The 21,162-nt window shown below is 36.6% G+C and overlaps 3 protein-coding genes and 1 long non-coding RNA gene across 4 annotated transcripts; 1 reads left to right on the top strand and 3 right to left on the bottom strand.

Annotated features, from left to right (window-relative positions):
• Positions 1 to 609: 609 nt before the first annotated feature.
• On the bottom strand, positions 610 to 6,386 carry LOC149741127 (uncharacterized). The gene is made up of 5 exons (XM_089891454.1): positions 5,738 to 6,386; positions 5,090 to 5,121; positions 3,239 to 4,604; positions 2,886 to 2,920; positions 610 to 2,574 (listed from the first exon to the last, which is right to left on the bottom strand). The coding sequence occupies exons 1-3, from the start codon at positions 6,040 to 6,042 to the stop codon at positions 4,552 to 4,554; spliced, it is 390 nt and encodes a 129-aa protein (XP_089747580.1). The 5' UTR covers positions 6,043 to 6,386; the 3' UTR covers positions 610 to 2,574; positions 2,886 to 2,920; positions 3,239 to 4,551.
• A 1,027-nt stretch (positions 6,387 to 7,413) lies between these two features.
• Positions 7,414 to 8,186, top strand: LOC149741126 (uncharacterized). The gene is made up of 3 exons (XR_016386409.1): positions 7,414 to 7,707; positions 7,995 to 8,035; positions 8,087 to 8,186. It is a non-coding gene; the product is annotated as an uncharacterized LOC149741126 (long non-coding RNA).
• A 413-nt stretch (positions 8,187 to 8,599) lies between these two features.
• On the bottom strand, positions 8,600 to 10,754 carry LOC149741125 (uncharacterized). Its single transcript, XM_089891468.1, has 3 exons — positions 10,423 to 10,754; positions 9,083 to 9,114; positions 8,600 to 8,754 (listed from the first exon to the last, which is right to left on the bottom strand). The coding sequence occupies exons 1-3, from the start codon at positions 10,704 to 10,706 to the stop codon at positions 8,702 to 8,704; spliced, it is 369 nt and encodes a 122-aa protein (XP_089747594.1). The 5' UTR covers positions 10,707 to 10,754; the 3' UTR covers positions 8,600 to 8,701.
• A 1,752-nt stretch (positions 10,755 to 12,506) lies between these two features.
• On the bottom strand, positions 12,507 to 15,799 carry LOC149741124 (NXPE family member 4-like). Its single transcript, XM_089891403.1, has 2 exons — positions 15,028 to 15,799; positions 12,507 to 14,218 (listed from the first exon to the last, which is right to left on the bottom strand). The coding sequence occupies exons 1-2, from the start codon at positions 15,762 to 15,764 to the stop codon at positions 13,219 to 13,221; spliced, it is 1,737 nt and encodes a 578-aa protein (XP_089747529.1). The 5' UTR covers positions 15,765 to 15,799; the 3' UTR covers positions 12,507 to 13,218.
• Positions 15,800 to 21,162: the final 5,363 nt, after the last annotated feature.

Below are 21,162 nucleotides of genomic sequence, written 5' to 3'. Positions count from 1 at the left end.
AGTTGAAAGCTCTTCGGTGCTATACTGTTGTTGTATGCCACCTTGAGCAAACTATAGTGGTCAATAACGAGTTGTCCAAACTGTCAGCCATGTTATAACGACTGTCGTTGCCCGCCAAGCGATGATAAATAAGTTACATACATGGTAAATTTTAAGCGCGCACGAGGTGTTTGAAACAGAACATCCGTGTTATAACGCGAGGATAAAGTAAGTTACATTCATTATTCATTCATTACATTAGCAGCATTGCCTCAGCCGCATAGAAAAAAAGAAAACAAAACGATAATCACTACTTTACACTTTCCTGCTTAACTAATCAATGACTGATTCAAAACCGTTTTAAAGCCCTTCTGTAAAATCTGCACTTTTCAAAGTGGTTTTCACGGCCCATTTGTTAGTAAACAAAGAACATTTAAAAAAATATAAAACCGCATATATCTTCACGACTCTAAAAGACCCCAAACTACTGTAGTAGTACGTGTTTTTATTTCATTTTTTCTGGGTTATTTGCTTAATTATATAACCGTATCTTCACGACTCCCATGGACCGTTGTTAACTGCTTAAAACAAAACCAGGATATTCAAAACCCAATTACTATAACGGCAATCTCCATTCAGCGCAATTTATTCAAACGCAAAAAACACTCAAGTTTCGAACTATATCATGCGGAACATATTTTGGCGAGCGATCCTATAAGATCTTGAAAACCAGTGTTATCAGGTGCGTTGTTAGTAGTTTAAAACACGATCAGAGTATCTGGATATTATGTACAAAAAGGTGTCCCGTTTTACCCACAGAACTATTACAGTTTATGGCAGAATTAGAGTTGTAGTTGTAGTTGATGGCATCGTTCTTGTTGTTGTTGTTGTCGTGGGAGGCGGAGGGGGTTCAGTTGTTATTGGGATTGTTGTTGTTGTTGTTTGAACGGCTGTAGTGGCCGCTACGGTAAACACTGTTGTTATTGTTGTTGTTGTTGTTGTTGTTGCTGCAGTTACCGGTGCAGGCATGCGGCGACGACGACGTCTTCGGCTTTCCCAAAACCAATGAGAATCTCCGACGTCAGCAAGCAGACAAATACAAACCAGCATCGAAAACAACTTCAACCAATGCATTTTATCTTACGGTTAAGTAGACGTAAAAAGAGTTTGTTAAAAAACATATTTACATAATATCTGTATATAGTATTGTGGGGTAAGATGGGATACCGTAAGCTCACATATCCCATATTTCCTGACCGTGTTTTCAACAATTAACAACGCTCTTTCAAAGTGGGAGGCTATGGTATCATTCTGTAAATATTCTATGTTTACTGCCAAACGGGACGAAAAAAAGAATAAAGTCCCATCTTACCCCACCTTACTATATATTCTCTGGTATACAGATGCTTTATACCTGCCAACATAAAATCTGCACCAACAAAATTTTTCCTAAAAGCACAAAAACGTTGTCTTAATCACCACGGTTTGTTTATGTGGAAAATGCGGGAAGTAATCAACATATGGAATGTTGGTACAGCGATCAGTTAGAACTACCCTGTATCCTATGCTGGGAATTTCAATGAATATGAAAATCTGTTGTTTTTTATAACATTGGACCATGACTTGGATACGAACTAAAACTTAATTTAGTGATCATGTTTTTCTCCGTTAAAAATAAATTCTACCTGCTTATTCAATATTGTAGTATAGGGTGGGGAAAGATGGGACACTTTTATCACATAATATCCAAATATCCTGATCGTGTTTTAAACACTTATAAAAATGGTCTATGGTGATCGTGAGCATACGGATTTTTAATCGACTCTAGAAGCCTAAAAACTGACTCACAAACGGATTGGAAAGTATAGTAATATAATTCAACTAAAACAAAGTTGTCTCTCCATAACGCAGTTAATTCACACACTACACAAGCAAAATCCAGAAATGTTTCTAACTGTAACAATATTCTTGACGGTGCGGTTTTAAAACTCAACGCGAACCGTAAAAAATCCTTGTTATACGCCGTCTGTAAACTGTGGTACTTGACAATATAGTACGCTGGGAAAAGAAGGGAGACTTTTTCATTCTATTTTCCAGTCCCATTTTGTAGTAAACAAAGAACATCCAAATAATTATAAAACCGTATCACAACGGCTCTAAAATAGCGTTGTTAAATGTTTAAAACAAAATCTAGGTCTATAGGAGACTTAGTCACGAACGGTATTTCATCTCCATTAACGGAATTTATTCACACGCAAAAACACTCAACAATAGCGGAGTGGCATGGGTAGACACGCGCACGCCTACCCTGGAATTTCTGCATTATTTACATTGGGACCAAACTTATTTTAGAGTGTCAAACTATACACATGCCTTTTCGCATTTTATAACGTTTGGCGTCTATTTACTATTCCAAAAACGCATTCGGCAAATTTAAACACACATAACAAATGAATTTCTGTATTTTATTCCGAGCACAATTTAAAAGTTTTTCTTTTTTACGATCCGTTTCTTTTTAAACCGCAGCCAACTTTGTCGTGAATTCTTACTCGCTTAAATCAATTCGAAGCCGGTCGAACATTCTTGCGACTTCGTCTGATAAAAATGTAATTATTGATGATATAACGATAAAGTGTAAATAGTACTGTGGGGTAAGATGGGACACCTTTAGCACATAATATCCTAATATCCTGGTCCAGTTTTAAACAATTAGCAACGGTCTATGGGAGTCGTGAGGATACAGTTTTATAATTCTTTGAATGTTTTTTGTTTACTACCAAATGGGACAAGACAATAGAATAAAAAGGTGTTCCATCTTCCCCCTCTACTTTATTGCCACAATCTAAATTGAAAAGGTCTTTACCATACAATGCCAGCTATTAAACACAGATAATTAATGTATTTACCGTCTGTGCTCCTTTCGTTGTGTTCGTTGTAAAAGCTACAAAGAAAAAAAAAAAACATTTGAATAAAGTAACACTGGTTTATATGCAGACTATACGGTAAAAGTATAAACGGTAAAAAAACATGATATTAATATAACTTATTTGCGCACTGCTGTACAACAACAGTCCTTATAACACGGGTGTTTTGTTTCATTTAAACAATACCCAACGTTCTATGGGAATCGTGAGGGTACGGTTTTATAATCCTTTGAATGTTCTTTGTTTATGCCTAAATGGGACTAGAAAATAGAATGAAAAAGTGCCCCATCTTCCCCTACCCTACTATATATTAGAACTCGATTTCGACTTCCTACCTCCCTCCATACTGCTGGTGCCCTGCTGTGTTTCTTCGGTAACCTTGCATTTCGGTCGTTGTGGTTGTTGTTGTACTTGGTGGGCGGGTGGACGGTGTAGTGGTTGGTGGAGGTGGCACAGTAGTTGTTGTCACTGCTTTAGTTGCTACAGCAAGCATACAGAGAACAGCCAGCAAGAAAACTAACTTTAATGAATTCATTTTAACTTTTACTGAAAACAGCAAGTTTATTCGCTTTGTTATATTATCGAAAAATTACTTATACACTTAACTATATATAGACTATGTCTCGTGTTATAGTTCTGTCGGGGTAAGACGGGACACCTTTAGCACATAGCATACAAATATCCTAATCGTGTTTTAACAGTTAACAACGGTCTATATGGTAGTCGTGAGGATACGGTTTCATATTTCTTTGGATGTTCTTTGTTTAATACTTAATGGGACGCGAAAATGGAATAAAAAGTTGTCCCATCTTCCCCCAACCTACTATATCCTCTTTTCTAACAATAACAAACACATGCATCCATTTTCGTTCTGTTACTAATCTTCTGTTTCTTAAATACGCTTCTTTGTATACCAGCAGCAAAACTGATACTCGTTTTTTTCCGAAAACCAATTCACTTTCTAAAAGCTTTCAGTTTACTAAATAGCGAGCTGCAGAGCTTATAGACAGCGGCGGAAAGCTGATACCAACATATGGTGCATGAAAGAAACATACAACAACATACGTTCTAGCAACAAATTAGAGTGATAAAAATCCCGGTATCATTTTGGGATAACTTTTCGAATAAAAACTGTTTTCGCAAAAGACAGCTCACAGTCTGTGTCCAGTTTTGAGATGTAAATGTAATTTTATCCTCACATGGCGGACAGTGACATTCATTAAAAACGCGATGAGTCTTCTGTTTCATTTCAGTCACAGCACATGTTACTTTGTGGGTGATTGTTTTTTATCCTGCGACAATTTAGGCAACCGATTAGTGACCACTGAGTTGAAGCAATTGCCGTTCTGCTCAACTTGTTGGCCGTAAAAAATATTATTTTGCGCGCCATACATTAACTATTTAATATGATGACGCCATACCTAAAGTTGCGTCTAAGGGTATAGTTATATGTTATCGTGGAAGATGGGACACGAAAATGTAATAAAAAGGTGTCCCATCTTCCCCCACCTTACTACTAGATGGAATACACGTACTTAAGTTGACGCAAAAACACCAAACAAAATGTGTTTTTTATCATTTATTCCAACTTAATCAATTTTTGTTTTATTATTCGCACTTAATATATCGGTGTGGTTAGTCCAGCTTCTCATTCTTCGTCAAAACCCAACTTAGAAATATCCAACAACCTTGCGACGTCATCTATTTATAATGGTGTATATTAGTTTGAATGAATGTATGTTGCCTAAATATCCTCGCATGGTAGGGTAATGACAGTCGTTATAACACAGGTGTTCATACACATCGTGCCCGCTTACAAGTTACCAAGTATGTAAGTTATTTATTTATCCTCGAATGGCGGGGCAACAGCAGTCGTTATAACATGGGTGTTCTGTTTCATACACTTCGTGCTGCCTGCTTACGAGTTACCACGTATGTAACTTTGTAGGTGATTATTTTATGTATGGCTGACAATTCGGACAACACACTAGTGACCACTGGGTTGGAGCAATTGCCGTTAATTGTCTTGCAAAAGGCACATACGCCCACAATGGTAGCAGCGACGTGGCTTGAACCCAAACCTTTCAGTTAGAGGCATACAAGCTAACCATTTGGCCACATCGCCGTTAACTTTATATTACCATCAACAAAATGTAAACAGCAATGAACCATAATATAGTATTCACCTTCCATAAACTGCTCGTTATGCTGATTGTAACTATAAAGTAAAAACAACAATTAAATTAAAGTGCAACAGTTGATATATACCTCTTACAGAAAAAAGTAAAAAAAAAAAAACAACTTTTGTTATGGTTTAGTTTTAGAGACAAAAAAAAACACAAAAATACGGGGGTGCAAGAATTGGTTGATGAATTAAAAGGGGAAATGGTTAAGAGACACTGGTGGTCTACTCTACTGATGCATGTGTGTCGGTGGACTAAACTTTAATTGGACCTTATATTGTATTTCAGGTGAGAGTTATTTAGCGTTTATTTGTGTTGTAGTCGCCTTGTGTGCTTATATTGTCTGGCTGTCTTTTCAGCCACTTCCTTACTGTAATTAAAGACAAATAAAATTATTACTATAGTAGGTTGGGGAAGATGCGACACTTTTTCATTCTATTTTCTCGTCCCATTTGGTAGTTAACAAATAACATTCCAAGAATTATAAAATTGTATCCTTACGACTCCCATAGACCGTTGTTATTTGTTTAAAACACGATTAGGATATTTGGATATAATGTGCTAAAGGTGTCCCGTCTCCCCCCACCCTACTATATGTGTGTCTGTAGATTTAACTTTAGACTTAATATTGTAGGCTTTTGGTCTTTATACCTCACTGGAACTTCAGCTGCTGCGCTATTCCTTCTATAAGCTTGAGTTTGCGGGGTTGTAGTTGTTGTTGTGCTTGGAGGTCTTGTAGTTGGAGCTTGAGTGGTTGTCGTTGGGGGTGGGGGTTCGGTTGTCGGTACAGGTGTTGTTGTTGTTGTTGTTGTTGTTGTTGCTGTTGTAGGCGCAGGCGTAGCTCTACGGCGGCGTCGACGGGTGCAACGCCTACGTCGACATACCCATAAACCGTCCCCTAATTCGACCAACAGGCAAATTATAGCCAGAAGGGCAAACAACTTTAACCAATTCATTTTAAACTTGAATTAACTGCGAACAACAATTTTCAATATTAGTATATATATTAATAACTTTTGTTTCTCTCTTCTATTAGGATAGTAAAAATTGAAACAAAGGCTAAGACAAAACGACAAAATATTGCGAAAAACAACAGTTGTTAAAATACGCTTACCGTTAAAACATATATTTATGTTTATTGGAAGAACGAATCGCTTTCGCTACACCTTGCAGACAAACAAAAATACTTTTGCGTTTAATTATTTTAATAACTTTAACTATACGTAGACTTTGACTTTACGCACCAAGGCAGCTTAACCGTTTATCTTTCCAAGAATCTAAACGCCAAGAAAACAGATTTCCACCCATACGCAGAATTGTGAAAACGGGAGAGTGCAGGAAATTGTTGTCATATGTTGTACCGTTGAAACGACGACCAGTAAAACGATCATAATCTTCTTAAGTTACATACGTGGTAATTAATAAGTGGGCACGAGGTGTATGAAACAGAACACCCGTGTTATAACGACTGTCGTTTTCCGCCACGCGAGGATAAGGCAAGTTACTTGATTGTATAGTGCTGTGGACGACACACCTTTAGAACAGAATATTTAAATATCTTTATCGTGTTTTAAACCAGTGCTCCTCAACCTTTTTTGGGTTGGTGAACCCCTGAAGTTGTTGCGACGAACTCATGCACCCCTGATTGCTTTAAAGTAAAACTAATGAAGTTTCACAATTCCCGGTGATGCAAGATATAGAATTCATATAAAAAAAAGCTGTAGGAAAGTGGCTAAATTGGTTAAAAATGTTCAAAACTGAGTATTATTGCTGAAAATTGTTTAAGTTTGTGATGCACCCTTGTATACCCTTCTGTACTGGTGCACCCCTGGCATATTTTGGTGCACCCTAGGGTGCACACCGGTTGAATAGCACTGTTTTAAACAATTAACAACGGTCTATGGGAGTCGTGAGGATTTGGTTTTATAATTATTTGAATGTTCTTTGTTTACTACGAAACTGGGCAAGAAAATAGAATAAAAAGATGCCCCATCTTCCCCCACTCTACTATATACACTCCTACCCCAAAGTTGTTTTTTTTTGCGTTACCGACTATGTTTATGTTTTGTGATGTTTTAGAAATTTTTGCAATGTTTCCTAAAACGTTGTATGACTCAAATCATGTTGTTGTCGATATTATTAACATTCTAAGGGTTTTAAATAAGATTATAGTTTCCTATAATACAAACAGTGCGTGTTATAATTGTTTAAAGTTAATGCAGCGTTAATACGAGGGTTCTTATGACCTGCTATAAGAGGGGTTTGGAAAGTTATTTTGTACTTACCTATTTATGTGATTAAACGATTGTAACTTGCTTTATCTTCGCGTGGCCGGAAAATGGCAGTCGTTATAACACGAGTGTTCATACTCCTCGTGCCAGCTTACGAGTTACCACGTATGTTACTTTGTGGGTGAAAATTATTTGGAATTATCTATAAAACTATTCGTGTAGCCATAAAACAGTTATATTGGCAATGAATAAGCTCGCATGGACGGTATTAAACTTAGCTGTTTGTTTGATCTTAATTGCACAAGAAACGGAACAACTGAACATGGCGGATGATTTTGGCAGAGTTTCACAACGAAGGAATGGTGCGACATCTAGCGGCCGCTCTTGGGGGTAAAAATCTCTTTGTTTTTTGTTCACATTGGTGGAGAGTAAAATTCTGCTTGTGTTTTTATAGTTTTTAAAGCAAAATTATTTTTTTTATTTTTTACAATATTTCTGTTATTTTTTTATTAATAAATACTTTTCAAAAGGTAAAGGTGTTTTACCGATTGTTATTTTGTCGCTATTTTCTGTCTTTTCGTTTTAAATATCATTTTTTTTATCTCCACTACTAATCAAAGGGACAAATAAAAGTAATTATTTCTGTTATAAAATAATGGAATAATATCTTAATCCAGGTGGTATGACCAGCAAAGGATAGAAGACAATTTTAGGGAAGGTAAAAATATGTTTCACTAAATTATAAAGTATTATAATTCGTCCATTTTAGATGCTGTACCAGCCATCTTTGACAGACTACCGGAATAATACGAACTGTGACAGCATACACCCAAATAATACATAGAATACATTGTAGAAAAAAAAATAAATTGTTGTTTTCAAAGTGTTTAATATATAGTATGGTGAGGGAAAGATGGGACACCTTTTCCATTCCCTTTTCTCGTTTCCTATATATTTGTAAACAAATAACATTCAAAGATAAAACCGTATCCTCACGACTCCCATAGACCGTTGTTAATTGTTTAAAACACGATCAGGATATTTGGATATTTTGTGCTAAGGATGTCCCATCTTCCCCACCCTTCTATCTCCTAGTAAAGACTGGTATGCAGCCATACCTGTTTATAAGCAATTAATATCTCTATGTCGCTATTTAGCTGTGGTTTTAGGGTTATAGGTTCGTAAATACGCACAATTTTAATGTGGGACTTGGCAAAAACAACAACAAATATTACGTAATCGACTTTAAAACTAAACACAATAAATTGTATCAAACAGCCGATCTAGTTTTGTCTTTTATTGCAACTATACAGTTTCATTTAATCTTGCGTAATTCGTTCAAAAATGCGGCAAATGGTAATATACATTATAAAAGCTCAGCTTTTTATTCGTCGTCAAAATCCAACTTAGAAATATCCAGCAACCTCGCGACTTCATCTGTTTATAATGGTGTATATATTTTATTTTAAATAAATGATTGTTTACTTATTTGCGAATAAGTGAATTAATGAATATGTAACTTATTTATCCTCGCATGGCGGGGCAATGACAGTCGTTATAACACGAGTGTTTGTTTCATACACCTCATGCCCGCTTAAGAGTTACCACGTATGTAACTTATTTATCCTCGCATGGCGGGAAAACCACAGCCGTTATAACACGTGCTTTATGTTTCATCTTACGAGTTATAACGTATGCAACGTTGTGGGTGATTAACCCACAAGTTTGCACAGAAGGACTAAGAAACAACTCATAATTTTATTACCTTCCAACTTGTTTCCTTTGTATTCGTTGTAACTGTAAAAAGATAATGGATTTTAATATTTAGTTTCCTTTAACATATAGTTCTGTGGGGTAATATTAGATACTGTTATCGCTTAAATCCCATATTTTCTGATAGTGTGTTGAACAATTACCAACGCTCTTTTGGAGTCGTGAGAATACAGTTATATAGTTTTGTAAATTTTCTTTATTTACTACAAAACGGGACGATAAAAGTGAATGAAAACATGTCCCATCTTACCCCATTCTACAGTTTAACTGATTGTGAGCTTGTCAGTATTGTTAGGTTAATGTTGTAGCTGTCCCATCTTACCCCAACCTTTATAACTAAATGTGAACATCTCATTATTGTTGGGTGATTGTTTTAATTAGTTAGTGGGACATACGGCAGATCCTGTTATAATATCTGTTATTGTTTTATTTAGGTCCGTAGCAGACAATCAGATTGTCATTCATTCTTAACCTGTCAATCAAACTGGCAATACAGTATTATGAAACTATATTGTCCAGATTAAAATGGTGACGGCTTCACGTCAGTTTATTTCCTGGTTAAATTACTTTGTATATCGCATCACAAACAATGTGTGTTTCTTACCATTCATAATTCTGATACAGACAGCTGTATTTTATGCATTAATTCACTCCTGATAGTTTTATGCCGCTAAAGTTTTCGGTTTTAAATAGCGGGGTGGGGAAAGATTGGACATTCTCACGACTTCCATAGACCGTTGTTAATTGTTTAAAATATAATTCGAATATTTGGATATTATTTGTCTTTCCTCGCCCTATAATATATACATGTGCTATCAATACCATACAGGAAAATATGTTTTATAACGACATTATAGAGATGTCTCTAGTAGTCCGTAACCGGCATATAACACCACTATAATATAAATATGTTCACTTTTTAAAGTGTTTTTAACTTTGGTCTAAGATGTTTTATGAAATTCATTTCCATTCTCTTTTCTCGTCTCATTTTAGTAGTAAACAAAGAATATTTACAGAATTACAACCGTATATTCCCACGACTCTAAACGAGCGTTGTTAATTGTTAATTGTTAAAAACACGATTAGAAAATACGAGATCTAGCCATCTAGGTGCTATCGGTATCCCATCTTACCCCACAGTACTTTATGTTCAATAAATGCGTTTGATGTTGATAAAAAGTCATTTGTGCGCAATCTATACCTTTTGTTATACCCGCATTATGTAATACAGGAATATACAACAGCATAGTCACAGTGTCTATTTATGTACCTATATAGCCTGTTGTATCTATGTACCTCTGTATCTATATGTATATCTATGCACTGTATTACCTCGGGGGTGCATTTGGGGCGAAGTTTCTTCTATAAGCTTGAGTTTGCGGGGTTGTAGTTGTTGTTGTACTTGGAGGTCTTGTATTTGGAGCTTGAGTGGTTGTTGTTGGGGGTGGGGGTTCGGTTGTCGGTACAGGTGTTGTAGTTGTTGTTGTAGGCGCAGGTGTAGGCGCAGGTGTAGTTCTACGGCGCCGTCGTCTTCTTCTGCTGATCCACCAACCTTCGCCAAGGTCGACTAACAAACAAATAACAGCAAGAACGGCAAACAATTTTAACGCGTTCATTTTGATTTATAAAGATCTGCGAAACATTTAGTTTATATTTTAACTGGCGCTCTTTCCCACACTTTTAATCATATGTAACTTTGTGGGTAATTATGTTTTGTTGTTTTTCTGTATGGCTGGCAAGTTGGATAGAAGGGTTTAAATCCTACACTTTGGATGTGCTCTAGCGCGTTTTAACAACTGTGGTTTGGCCGTTGATTTCCTCTCTTCGTTGTTTAAATAGTTTGATCTTCACTATCGTTTTAAAAAAATATAAATAAAATTTATGTTATATATGTTAAAGGTTTAAATACCAAAATACTACACGCGGCACCCTCTGCAACTACATGTACCTTACACACGACATAGCTCCGTTATACCAGCGCATAATCGACCTGTATTCTAAGAAGGCAATCGCCCTAACCCCTCCGTGTGCTACTGAAGTGTCGCTGGCAATACTGAAAAATAGGGGAGGCAGACCACATATGCTGCATAGCGGAAACGGTTACGCAATAACAATAGAGACTATATAGCATGGATATGGAGGGGAAATAAGAAAAAAAGGCAATTCGAAAATAGGTCTAAAATGAATGAACACGTCAATTAGAATAAAAAAAGGCCATTCATAACTACGTTTTTCCTAACGCTAAAACTACTACATGAAACTGGAGGTCGGACGATTCTTGTTTAAAAAAACGAATCAGAATTTGGTGCTACGAAATACGTGACCGACAAAAATCAAGTCCAACCAATTGTCTGATATAGTAGGGTGGGGGAAGATGGAACACCCTTTCATTCCATTTTCTTGTCCCATTTGGTAGTAAACAAAGAACATTCAAAGAATTATTAAACCGTATCCTCACGACTCCCTTGGACCGTTGTTAATTGTTTATAACACGATCAGGGTATTTGGATGTCACCATGTGTTAAATGTGTCTCATTTTTTCCCACCCTATGGTATATAACATGAGAGATATATATTTCGCCTGAATGGTATTATATAATTGGTTGGACTTAATTTACGTTTTCGTAGCACCAGATCCTTACTGTATTTCTTCACACAAGAATCGTTCAACTCTATCAGCACCAGATCCAGGTATAAGACAAACAAGAACCCGTTAATTCTGCGTTATACTGCTAAATCATTTTGGATACTTGTGTGTCACGCATTGTTAATGCGAAACACGTAACAATATAATGTGACGTGATCAAAACCGTTGTTCTCACGCTTGACAAAAGGCACTTGATTCAATATTCGACCTTGTCGGTTACTAAAATACGGTCTGTCAATGCCATTGTTCTGCGTGGAATGTAGATTTAACAGTCAAAGTCGTTCGGGTTTTAGACCTTAGACTTACAGTAATATGTTAAGCAGTGCTGCGCTAAAATGAATGAATGTAACTTGTTTATCCTCGCATGCCCGGAAAATGATAGTCGTTATAACACGGATGTTCTGTTTTATACACCTCGTGCCCGCTTGCGAGTTACCACGTTGTATTTTTTTTATCATTGCTTGGCGGGGCAACGACAGTCGTTATAACATGGCTGACAGTTTGGACAACTCGTTATTGACCACTATAGTTTGCTCAAGGTGGCATACAACAACAATATAGCACCGAAGAGCTTTCAACTCATAACCTCTATAGGTTAGAGCCACGGCGACGATCAATACTAGAATTGAGGCCACATTTGACCCATGAGGCCACATTTGACCCATTAAAGGAACGATACGATCTGATCAATACTGTCCACAACTCGACTAAATTGTGAAACACCGCTTTATATTTAGTTCAACACAAGTCCGACATTCTACAACGGTGGTCTCATTATGAATGAATGACTTTATTTGTCTCTACGATCACAATACCAAATGCCGTATTAAACATAGCATTTAAAGCAAAAATACAGAAGAACTAAAGGTAAATCAACAGTTGTTAACATGATCTTTCTAAAAGAATTTTGTGCAAAAGAAAAAGTGCAAAAAAATAGTACACTTGTCACATTTCCTAAATTGAAACCATCGGAAAATATAAATAAACCCCCGATTTAAGATGGGATATCTTTTCATTTCCTTTCTCGTCTTATTTGATCGTAAACAACGAATATTTACAGAATTATATAACAGTATCCTCGCGACTTTAAAAGAGCGTAAACACGATTACAAAATATGGGGATTTATGTGGTAAGGTATCCCATTATACCCTTTAATGTCGCTTGGCGGAAAGCGACAACCGTTTTTACACATCGTGGTCGCTTGCGAGTTACCACGTATGTAACTTTGTGGATAGTGTTTTTTACCTCATACACTAAGAGACGTTACAGCATCAGTAGTTTTTTCAATCAAGGCGGGTGCGAGAATTGTTTCTACGGTGTGCGGGCGTGCGGAGATGCTAAGTCATTAAGGTCGGTTAGGTCTACTCTATATAAGCAATTCTAGAAGTGGTTGCGAGAATTGGTTGGTGATTTGAAAGTGATACAGCAAGGTAAAAGGTTAAAAACCACTGCGTTAGGGGAAATGAGATTAAAACTGTAGTTAGCCCATTACCTTATTACATATGAAATTACACAAGTAAATTCCTTCCTGTTCTAAATATGGTTGTTCCGGATGGAAACTGTTTAGCGGCCAAACAACCGACATGTCCCACACATCAAAGTAAAAGAAGTTTTCCACGTTTTTGAAAATCTCCCGAGTAAGAACGTTATACCGGTATGCAAGCCACCCGTTGTTTCGCCCATAACTTGTGTTTAAGACTCTTTGACTTCGATAAATGAAGCGAACGTTCGTCCGTCGTTGGTTAAGCCTTAACATAGCGTCCCGTATTCCCCGCATACGTTGAATGAACAAAGATGGCTCGTAGTATATGATGTGTAAACCTTGGTTAAATATTATAACTACCTCATGCTGCCCGGGTGCAATTTCATCCAATATATCACTCATGTAAGGCCTGGTGTTGGGGGGACCTTTATTTTGTAACGGTGGGCCGTGGGCCCGGTAGTAAATACGTATATTATCCGTTATAAACGTTTTTGGTTCGTGCCAATAACCGTGTGCATAAGAAGGAACTGTTACGCTCGAACTTAACTTGGTCGCAAAAAGGTAATAGTACTGTCGAGACGTTGAATCACCAAGAAAATAAATCTCTTTGTTCTCAAGACACCCTCTTGTCTCATCAAATGTTTTTAGATTATTTTTACAAAATTTTGACTCCCATGTACGGTTAACAAAGTAGCCGTTTGGCCTTAATTGCTCGGTTCCATTTAAACTAGTTTTACACGGCGGTAAAGACTTTGGTTCTTCAATTCCTGAGCTCACTGTAATGTTCAAACCTGGAGATTGAATAGTTTGGTTGCAGCCAAGTTGTTTAAGCAAGGGTTCGTTGCATCTTTTATTTGATAAATCAAACTCCGATGGCTGGGGTTCTTTAAATATAACGTTTGTAATCTTTGGACATTTTCCTGACGGTGGTTTGACGCAAAACCACGGTTCTTGGTTGCGTGGATTGCTGTAGTCGCAAATCTCGTCTGCTGTCAAACTAGAAAAAAATGGCGGACATAAAGAATGATTCCGTTACTTCCGCTACCAGGCATAATGTAAATAATCTTTTAGCGAGTCATCTGGTATACAGTTATGTATTTCCGACGATTTGTCTGTCTTCCGACAAGACACTATACTTTTTTTTAATACCAGATGAGCCTTAGGTAATGTACGCACATCCTTACGGCGCGATTTTGCTTGATTTCGCTTGCGAAGTCGTATGCAAACCCATTACCGAGTTCCGCATGTGGCAGCGAAATCCGGACAAAACAGACAAAACGGACGAATTCCGAATACTGTGTACAGCCACCTTTATACATAATATTTTTTAATTATATTTTTTAATTTATCTTTTCGAAAGCGATAGCGAAGATCATACAGTAGGGTGAGGGAATATGGGACACCTTTAGCTCATTATACCTAAATCTCTTGATCGTGTTTTAAAAAATTAACAACGGTTCAGGGGAGTCGTGAGGATACGCTTTTATAATTCTTTGCATTTTCTTTGTTTACTACCAAATTGGGCGAGAAAATAGAATGAAAGGGTGTCCCATCTTCCCCCAACCTACTATATTATTTAAAAAGAAGAGAAGGGAATCAACAGCAAAACAACAGTTTACACTATATTGCTAAAATAAGTGAAGCAACTAAAAGATAACGAGACTAGTCAGCATAGCTTTCTCTTTAATTATTATTCGTTAGTTAGGAATTTGCTCTCTGGGAAGTAAATATGCAAAGCCAGCGAATAACGGGTGACCACCAGTGTCTCCGTATGCAATAGGTAAAAAAAAACAGCAAAACACTTACTTTGTAAAACTCAGGTCAACATTGCATTCTGTCTGTTCTTTCGTTTCAAACTCGGCAATATATAGTGTACCAAGAAACTTCCGTAGGGATGTACATCGAACCAGCTCGGCTACCCCTTCGAGCGGTATCATGAGTTTCACTTCAAGTCGTGCTTCGCCCGGGATCAGTAATGGAACTTTGATACTGTACGTTCCATTTCGATGATCAGTGATTACACCAGCAGTGCCATCAGGGTATAAACCGTTTCCATATACTAACCTAGCTACAAAATAATCGCCACCAAACGAACTTTTGTTTTCTTTCCAATTATAAGCATCAATTCGAGCATTCAATAAATCCCCAGTTTTGTATTCCGTTCTTTTATCGACGATTACAACCCTCGAGTTACTGAATGTATTTAAAGTAAAGTCCGTATTCTGCTTTCGTTGATTTAACTTATTTAAAGACGTCATGAGTTCAGAAAAATAAATTGTCCAGTTTTCAAGGTTTTGTTCGAATTTCAAATCTAAAAAGTCGCTGTACGGTCGGCCATACAAGTTTAGATATGCAAGTCCAAACCAAGCAGAATCGACCGGAAATCCAGTTTTGTACCTAGCCAGACAGTCAATTCTCGGTTTGGGATACAACTGTCGTTTTTCTGCAGGTTTTTGGCTCTGCTTTTGCTCTATTCGAAATAAAACAAACGCCGCGCAGAAGGATAGGATTACAAACAAACTTTTGTGCGAATATCTGAACATGCTATAGCTTGTAGAAACCCTAAATTAAACAATGTTTAAGTAAATATTTAAAACCGTAGTAATATTTGATTGGAATAAAGGTAGTATATAGGCCCATGGGCCGTGACGTGGTTATAACGTTACATTTTTGGTTATAACGTTATAGTTCCATATTGCACACCTTGTGTTGTAGCTTACGTATTGAAACGAATGTAACAGCTATTCCACCACTGGGTTGGACCAATAATTATTGTGGGCAGTTTACTGTTTTGTGAACAAATATGCTATCTGTTTATGAACTGCCGTATTGTCTATAATAAAATAATAGGGTGGGGTGAGATGGGACACCTTTAGCACATAATATCCAAACATCCTGATTGTGTTTTAAACAGTTAACAACGGTCCATGGGAGTCGTGAGGATACAATAGAATAAAAAGATGTCCCGTCTTCCCCCACCCTACAATATATTTAGCAACAAATCTACATTAAAATCAGCAAAACTAGGGAAAGACAACTATAGTCTTTGCTTCTCAATTCTCAACTCACAAACTTGTTACTAGCCCTCCTAGCGGCTCCTTTTCTATCTGGTAGTTTCAAGATCAACAGGCTTTGTGTATTCTGACTGGTAGTTTCAAGAAAAGCAACCTTTGTTCGTCAACATGGGTGTCTACCTTTACATAGATTATGACTGTATTTCTTTACACAAAACATCGTACAACTACCTTTAGAGTTTGGCTGTTTTTAGAGGTTTAGAAATTATTAATATATGTACTCCCGTATATAAATTTCAGTATACGACCATTCGATTATAAACTATATTACATTTTACTATCATTCTGGTATTTCATGACTTATATGATCCAATCGCCTGCAGTCACATAAACAATTTACATATAATCGAATATAGAGGTCCTGGAATCTAATTGGCTGCGCCCACATAATGAAATGACTGTTGCCTTTAAGGATGAAACCATCACACTTTTAAACCTTACCCACATTATAGGCATAGGCATAACGTCACGCTTAAAGGCTTCTGGATGCCACCATACAATGTTACGTCCTCTGAATGCCACCATGCAATGCTAAAACTATTGCAGTAAAGCAAGAAAAAGAATGTTTAGACCTAATTTTCAAAGCGTACAGTATTATTTCGTGTTATTTACGTATATTCCTATTTAAAAATACACTTAATAATCAAAATCCCATCTTATCCTGTTTTTTTTCAAGTGTGTAAAATTTCACCTGTTGTGCGGATCGCTAAAATACTCCTCGTGTGTTTTATTAATTTTTATTAAACTGGTGTCAATTAATAAAGTAATGATAGTACTAATTCGTGGTATTACCCCAAAACCGTCATCTATTTCGATTTTGGAAACATTTGGCAATATGTATTTCATGACTTATATCATCTAATCGCCTGCAGTCACATAATGAAATGACTGATGTTATATATAAATAACGTTAAACAATTGTTTCAACTTGACTTTTGTCATGGCAGACCGTCCCTGCACTTATAGCGCTGGAGAACTAGACCGTGACTGCATTTCTTTACACAAAACACCGTACAACTTTGAGCACAAGATCAGCAGGGTGAGGTTCTCGGATTTTTGTATATGGTCTAATACTAATAGTAGTGTGGGAGAAGATGGGACACCTTTTCGTTTAGTTTTCTCTTTTCATTTGGTAGTAAACAAAGAACATTCAAAGAATTATAAAACCGTATCCTCACGACTACCATGGACCGTCTCCTAAATCAGTAATTTATGCATACAAAATTGACCTCTGTTCGCGTCAATAGGCTTCTTATTTCTGAGCAGTTTAGGTGTATTCCTGGGCCGTGTATTGAGTAGGCGATGTCCCATATTGCACACATTGTCTCAGCTAACGTGTTAAAATGTATGCAACAGCCATTAGTGACCACTGAGTTGGACCAATGACCGTTAAATTGCATGTCCAGCTTATTATTCTGCTTAAATAAATCCGCTGTCTGTTTTAATTTAAAATTGGGGCGAGAAAATAGAATGAGAAAAGGTATATCTAACACTATTGTTGGCAGTTTACTATATTGGCAACAATTATGCTATTTTCTTATGATCTGCGGTATTGTCTATAATAAAATAGTAGGGTAAGATGGGACATCTTTAGCACATAATATCCAAATATCCTGACCGTGTTTTTTAAACAATTAACAACGGTATATGGGAGTCGTGAGAATACGGTTTTATAATTCTTTGAATTTTCTTTGTTTACTACCAAATGTGACGATAAAATAGAATGAAAAGTTGACCCATCTTCCTCCACCCTACTATACATATTTAGCAACAATTCTACATTAAATTAAAATTAACAAAACTAATGAAAGACATGCATAGACACCCGACTTCCTGAGTGTCTAGTAAACGACCATTCGACTATAAATGACATATTTTCTTATTATTTTGGTAAATCTAAACTAATTTAATTGTCTGCACTCACAAACAATTTGGATGTGCTCAAATATATAGGACTTAAAAATGTTTTGTATTTATCTGAGTTTCTATACCTTTCAAGTTCGCCCATTTTTAAGAGGGTAAAAAATTATTTGTATTGAATGGTGACGGAAAAAATACCTATTTTTCACCCTTTTGGTTATTTCACGCCTTATGATCTAATCGCCTGCAGTCACATAAACAATTTACATCTACTCGAATATATGGGTCCTGGAATCTAATTGGCTGCGTCCACATAATGAAATGCTGTTGCCTTTAAGGATGAAACCGCCACACTGTTAAACCTCGCTCACGTTACAAGCATAGCGTCACGGCTGCTGGATGCCACCATACAATGTTACGTCCTAAAGGACGTCCTGGCGGAACCCGTTTCTAAATAGTAGTTTTAAAATCACAGCAGCCTTTGTGTATTCGTCAACATGGGTGCCTACCTTTACATGGAAGCTAGATTATGACTATTTCTTTACACAAAACATCGTACAACTACCTTTAGAGTTTGGTTGTTTTTAGGGGTTTAGAAATTATTAATATTTGTATTCGCACATATAAATTTCAGTATACGACCATTCGACTATAAACTATATTACATTTTCCTATCATTTTGGTATTTCATGACTTATATGATCTAATCGCCTGCAGTCACATAATCAAATGACTGATGTTATATATATATTACGTTAAACAATTGGTTCAACTTGACTTTTAACATGGCAGACCATCCCTGCATTCATAGCGCTGGAGAACTAGACCGTGACTGCATTTCTTTACACAAAACATCGTACAACTTTGAGCACAAGATCAGGGTGAGGTTCTCGGATTTTTGTATATGGTCTAATACTAATAGTAGTGTGGGGGGAGATGGGACACTTTTCCTTCTATTTTCCTTTCCATTTGGTAGTAAACAAAGAACATTCAACGAATTATAAAACCGTATCCTCACGACTACCATAGACCGTCTCCTAAATCAGTAATTTATGCATACAAAATTGACCTCTGTTCGCGTCAATAGGCTTCTTATTTCTGAGCAGTTTAGGTGTATTCCTGGGCCGTGTATTGAGTAGGCGATGTCCCATATTGCACACATTGTCTCAGCTAACGTGTTAAAATGTATGCAACAGCCATTAGTGACCACTGAGTTGGACCAATGACCGTTAAATTGCATGTCCAGCTTATTATTCTGCTTAAATAAATCCGATGGGCGTTTTCTTTTACAATTGCGGCGAGAAAATAGAACGAGAAAAAGTATATCTAACACTATTGTTGGCAGTTTACTATTTTGGCAACAATTATGCTATTTTCTTATGAACTGCGGTATTGTCTATAATAAAATAGTAGGGTGGGGTAAGATGGGACACCTTCAGCATATAATATCCAAATATCCTGATCAAGTTTTAATAAATTAACAACGGTCTATGGGAGTCGTGGGGATGCGGTTTTACAATTCTTTGAATGTTCATTGTTTACTACCAAATGGGACGATACAATAGAATTAAAAGGTGTCCCGTCTTCCCCCACCCTACTATATATTTAGCAACAAATCTACATTAAAATCAGCAAAACTAGGGAAAGACAACTATAGTCTTTGCTTCTTAATTCTCCACTCACAAACTTGTTACTAGCCTTCCTAGCGGCTCCTTTTCTATCTGGTAGTTTCAAGATCAACAGACTTTGTGTATTCTATCTGGTAGTGTCAAGAAAAGCAGGCTTTGTGTATTCGACATGGGTGTCTACCTTTACATGGAAGTTAGAATATGACTATTTCTTTACACAAAACATCGTACAACTACCTTTAGAGTTTGGCTGTTTTTAGAGGTTTAGAAATTATTAATATATGTACTCCCGTATATAAATTTCAGTATACGACCATTCGATTATAAACTATATTACATTTTCCTATCATTTTGTTATTTCATGCCTTATGATCTAATCGCCTGCAGTCACATAAACAATTTACATATACTCGAATATAGAGGTCCTGAAATCTAATTGGCTGCGTCCACATAATGAAATGACTGTTTCCGTTAAGGATGAAACCGCCACACTGTTAAACCTCGCTCACGTTACAAGCATAGGCATAACGTCACGCTTAAAGGCTTCTGCGGATGCCACCACACAATGTTACGTCCTCTGAATGCCACCATACAATGTTACGTCCTCTGAATGCCACCATGCAATGTTACGTCCTCTGAATGCCACCATACAATGTTACGTCCTCTGAATGCCACCATGCAATGCTAAAACTATAGCAGTAAAGCAAGAAAAAGAATGTTTAGACCTAATTTTCAAAGCGTACAGTATTATTTCGTGTTATTTACGTATATTCCTATTTAAAAATACACTTAATAATCAAAATTAACAATGATTTTAAACTGTCCCATCTTATCTTGTGTGTTTTCAAATTCGTAAAATTTCACCTGTTGTGCGGATCGCTAAATTACTCCTCGTGTGTTTTATTATATTTTATTAAATTGGTGTCAATTAATAAAGTAATGATAGTACTAATTCGTGGTATTACCCCAAAACCGTCATCTATTTCGATTTTGGAAATATTTGGCAATATGTGCTTAAGTGTCCCATCTTCCCCATTGTATTATATTTCAATTTCAATATACGACCATTCGACTATAAACTATATTACATTTCCTTGTTCTTTTGGTATTTCATGACTTATATGATCTAATCGCATGCAGTCACATAATAAAATGACTGATGTTATATATAAATAACGTTAAACAATTGGTTCAACTTGACTTTTGACATGGCAGACCATCCCTGTATTTATAGCGCTGGAGAACTAGACCGTGACTGCATTTCTTTACACAAAACACCGTACAACTTTGAGCACAAGATCAGGGTGAAGTTCTCGGATTTTGTTACAGTTAACGGCTGCATACTTATGCATTCACTGCTAAATGAAACGCCATTCACT

The sequence above is a fragment of the Ciona robusta genome, chromosome 1 (genome assembly GCF_009617815.1).
Source record: "Ciona robusta chromosome 1, ASM961781v2".
Classification (NCBI taxonomy): domain Eukaryota; kingdom Metazoa; phylum Chordata; class Ascidiacea; order Phlebobranchia; family Cionidae; genus Ciona; species Ciona robusta.
Note: the sequence above shows the minus strand (reverse complement) of the source record. Positions and strands in the feature narration are given on the sequence as shown.

Excerpts from the sequence above, each read along its gene's own strand:
- LOC149741127 (XM_089891454.1), bottom strand. The coding sequence starts at position 6,042 with ATGAATTGGTTAAAGTTGTTTGCCCTTCTGGCTATAATTTGCCTGTTG. Across the intron at positions 5,122-5,737 it reads GCAGCTGAAGTTCCAGTGAG|TTACAATCAGCATAACGAGC; the intron begins GTATAAAGACCA and ends TTTACTTTATAG. Across the intron at positions 4,605-5,089 it reads TAACGAGCAGTTTATGGAAG|ATGACGTCGCAAGGTTGTTG; the intron begins GTGAATACTATA and ends CATTATAAATAG.
- LOC149741124 (XM_089891403.1), bottom strand. The coding sequence starts at position 15,764 with ATGTTCAGATATTCGCACAAAAGTTTGTTTGTAATCCTATCCTTCTGC. Across the intron at positions 14,219-15,027 it reads GTTGACCTGAGTTTTACAAA|TTTGACAGCAGACGAGATTT; the intron begins GTAAGTGTTTTG and ends ATTTTTTTCTAG.
- LOC149741125 (XM_089891468.1), bottom strand. The coding sequence starts at position 10,706 with ATGAACGCGTTAAAATTGTTTGCCGTTCTTGCTGTTATTTGTTTGTTA. Across the intron at positions 9,115-10,422 it reads GCCCCAAATGCACCCCCGAG|TTACAACGAATACAAAGGAA; the intron begins GTAATACAGTGC and ends ATCTTTTTACAG. Across the intron at positions 8,755-9,082 it reads CAAAGGAAACAAGTTGGAAG|ATGAAGTCGCGAGGTTGCTG; the intron begins GTAATAAAATTA and ends CATTATAAACAG.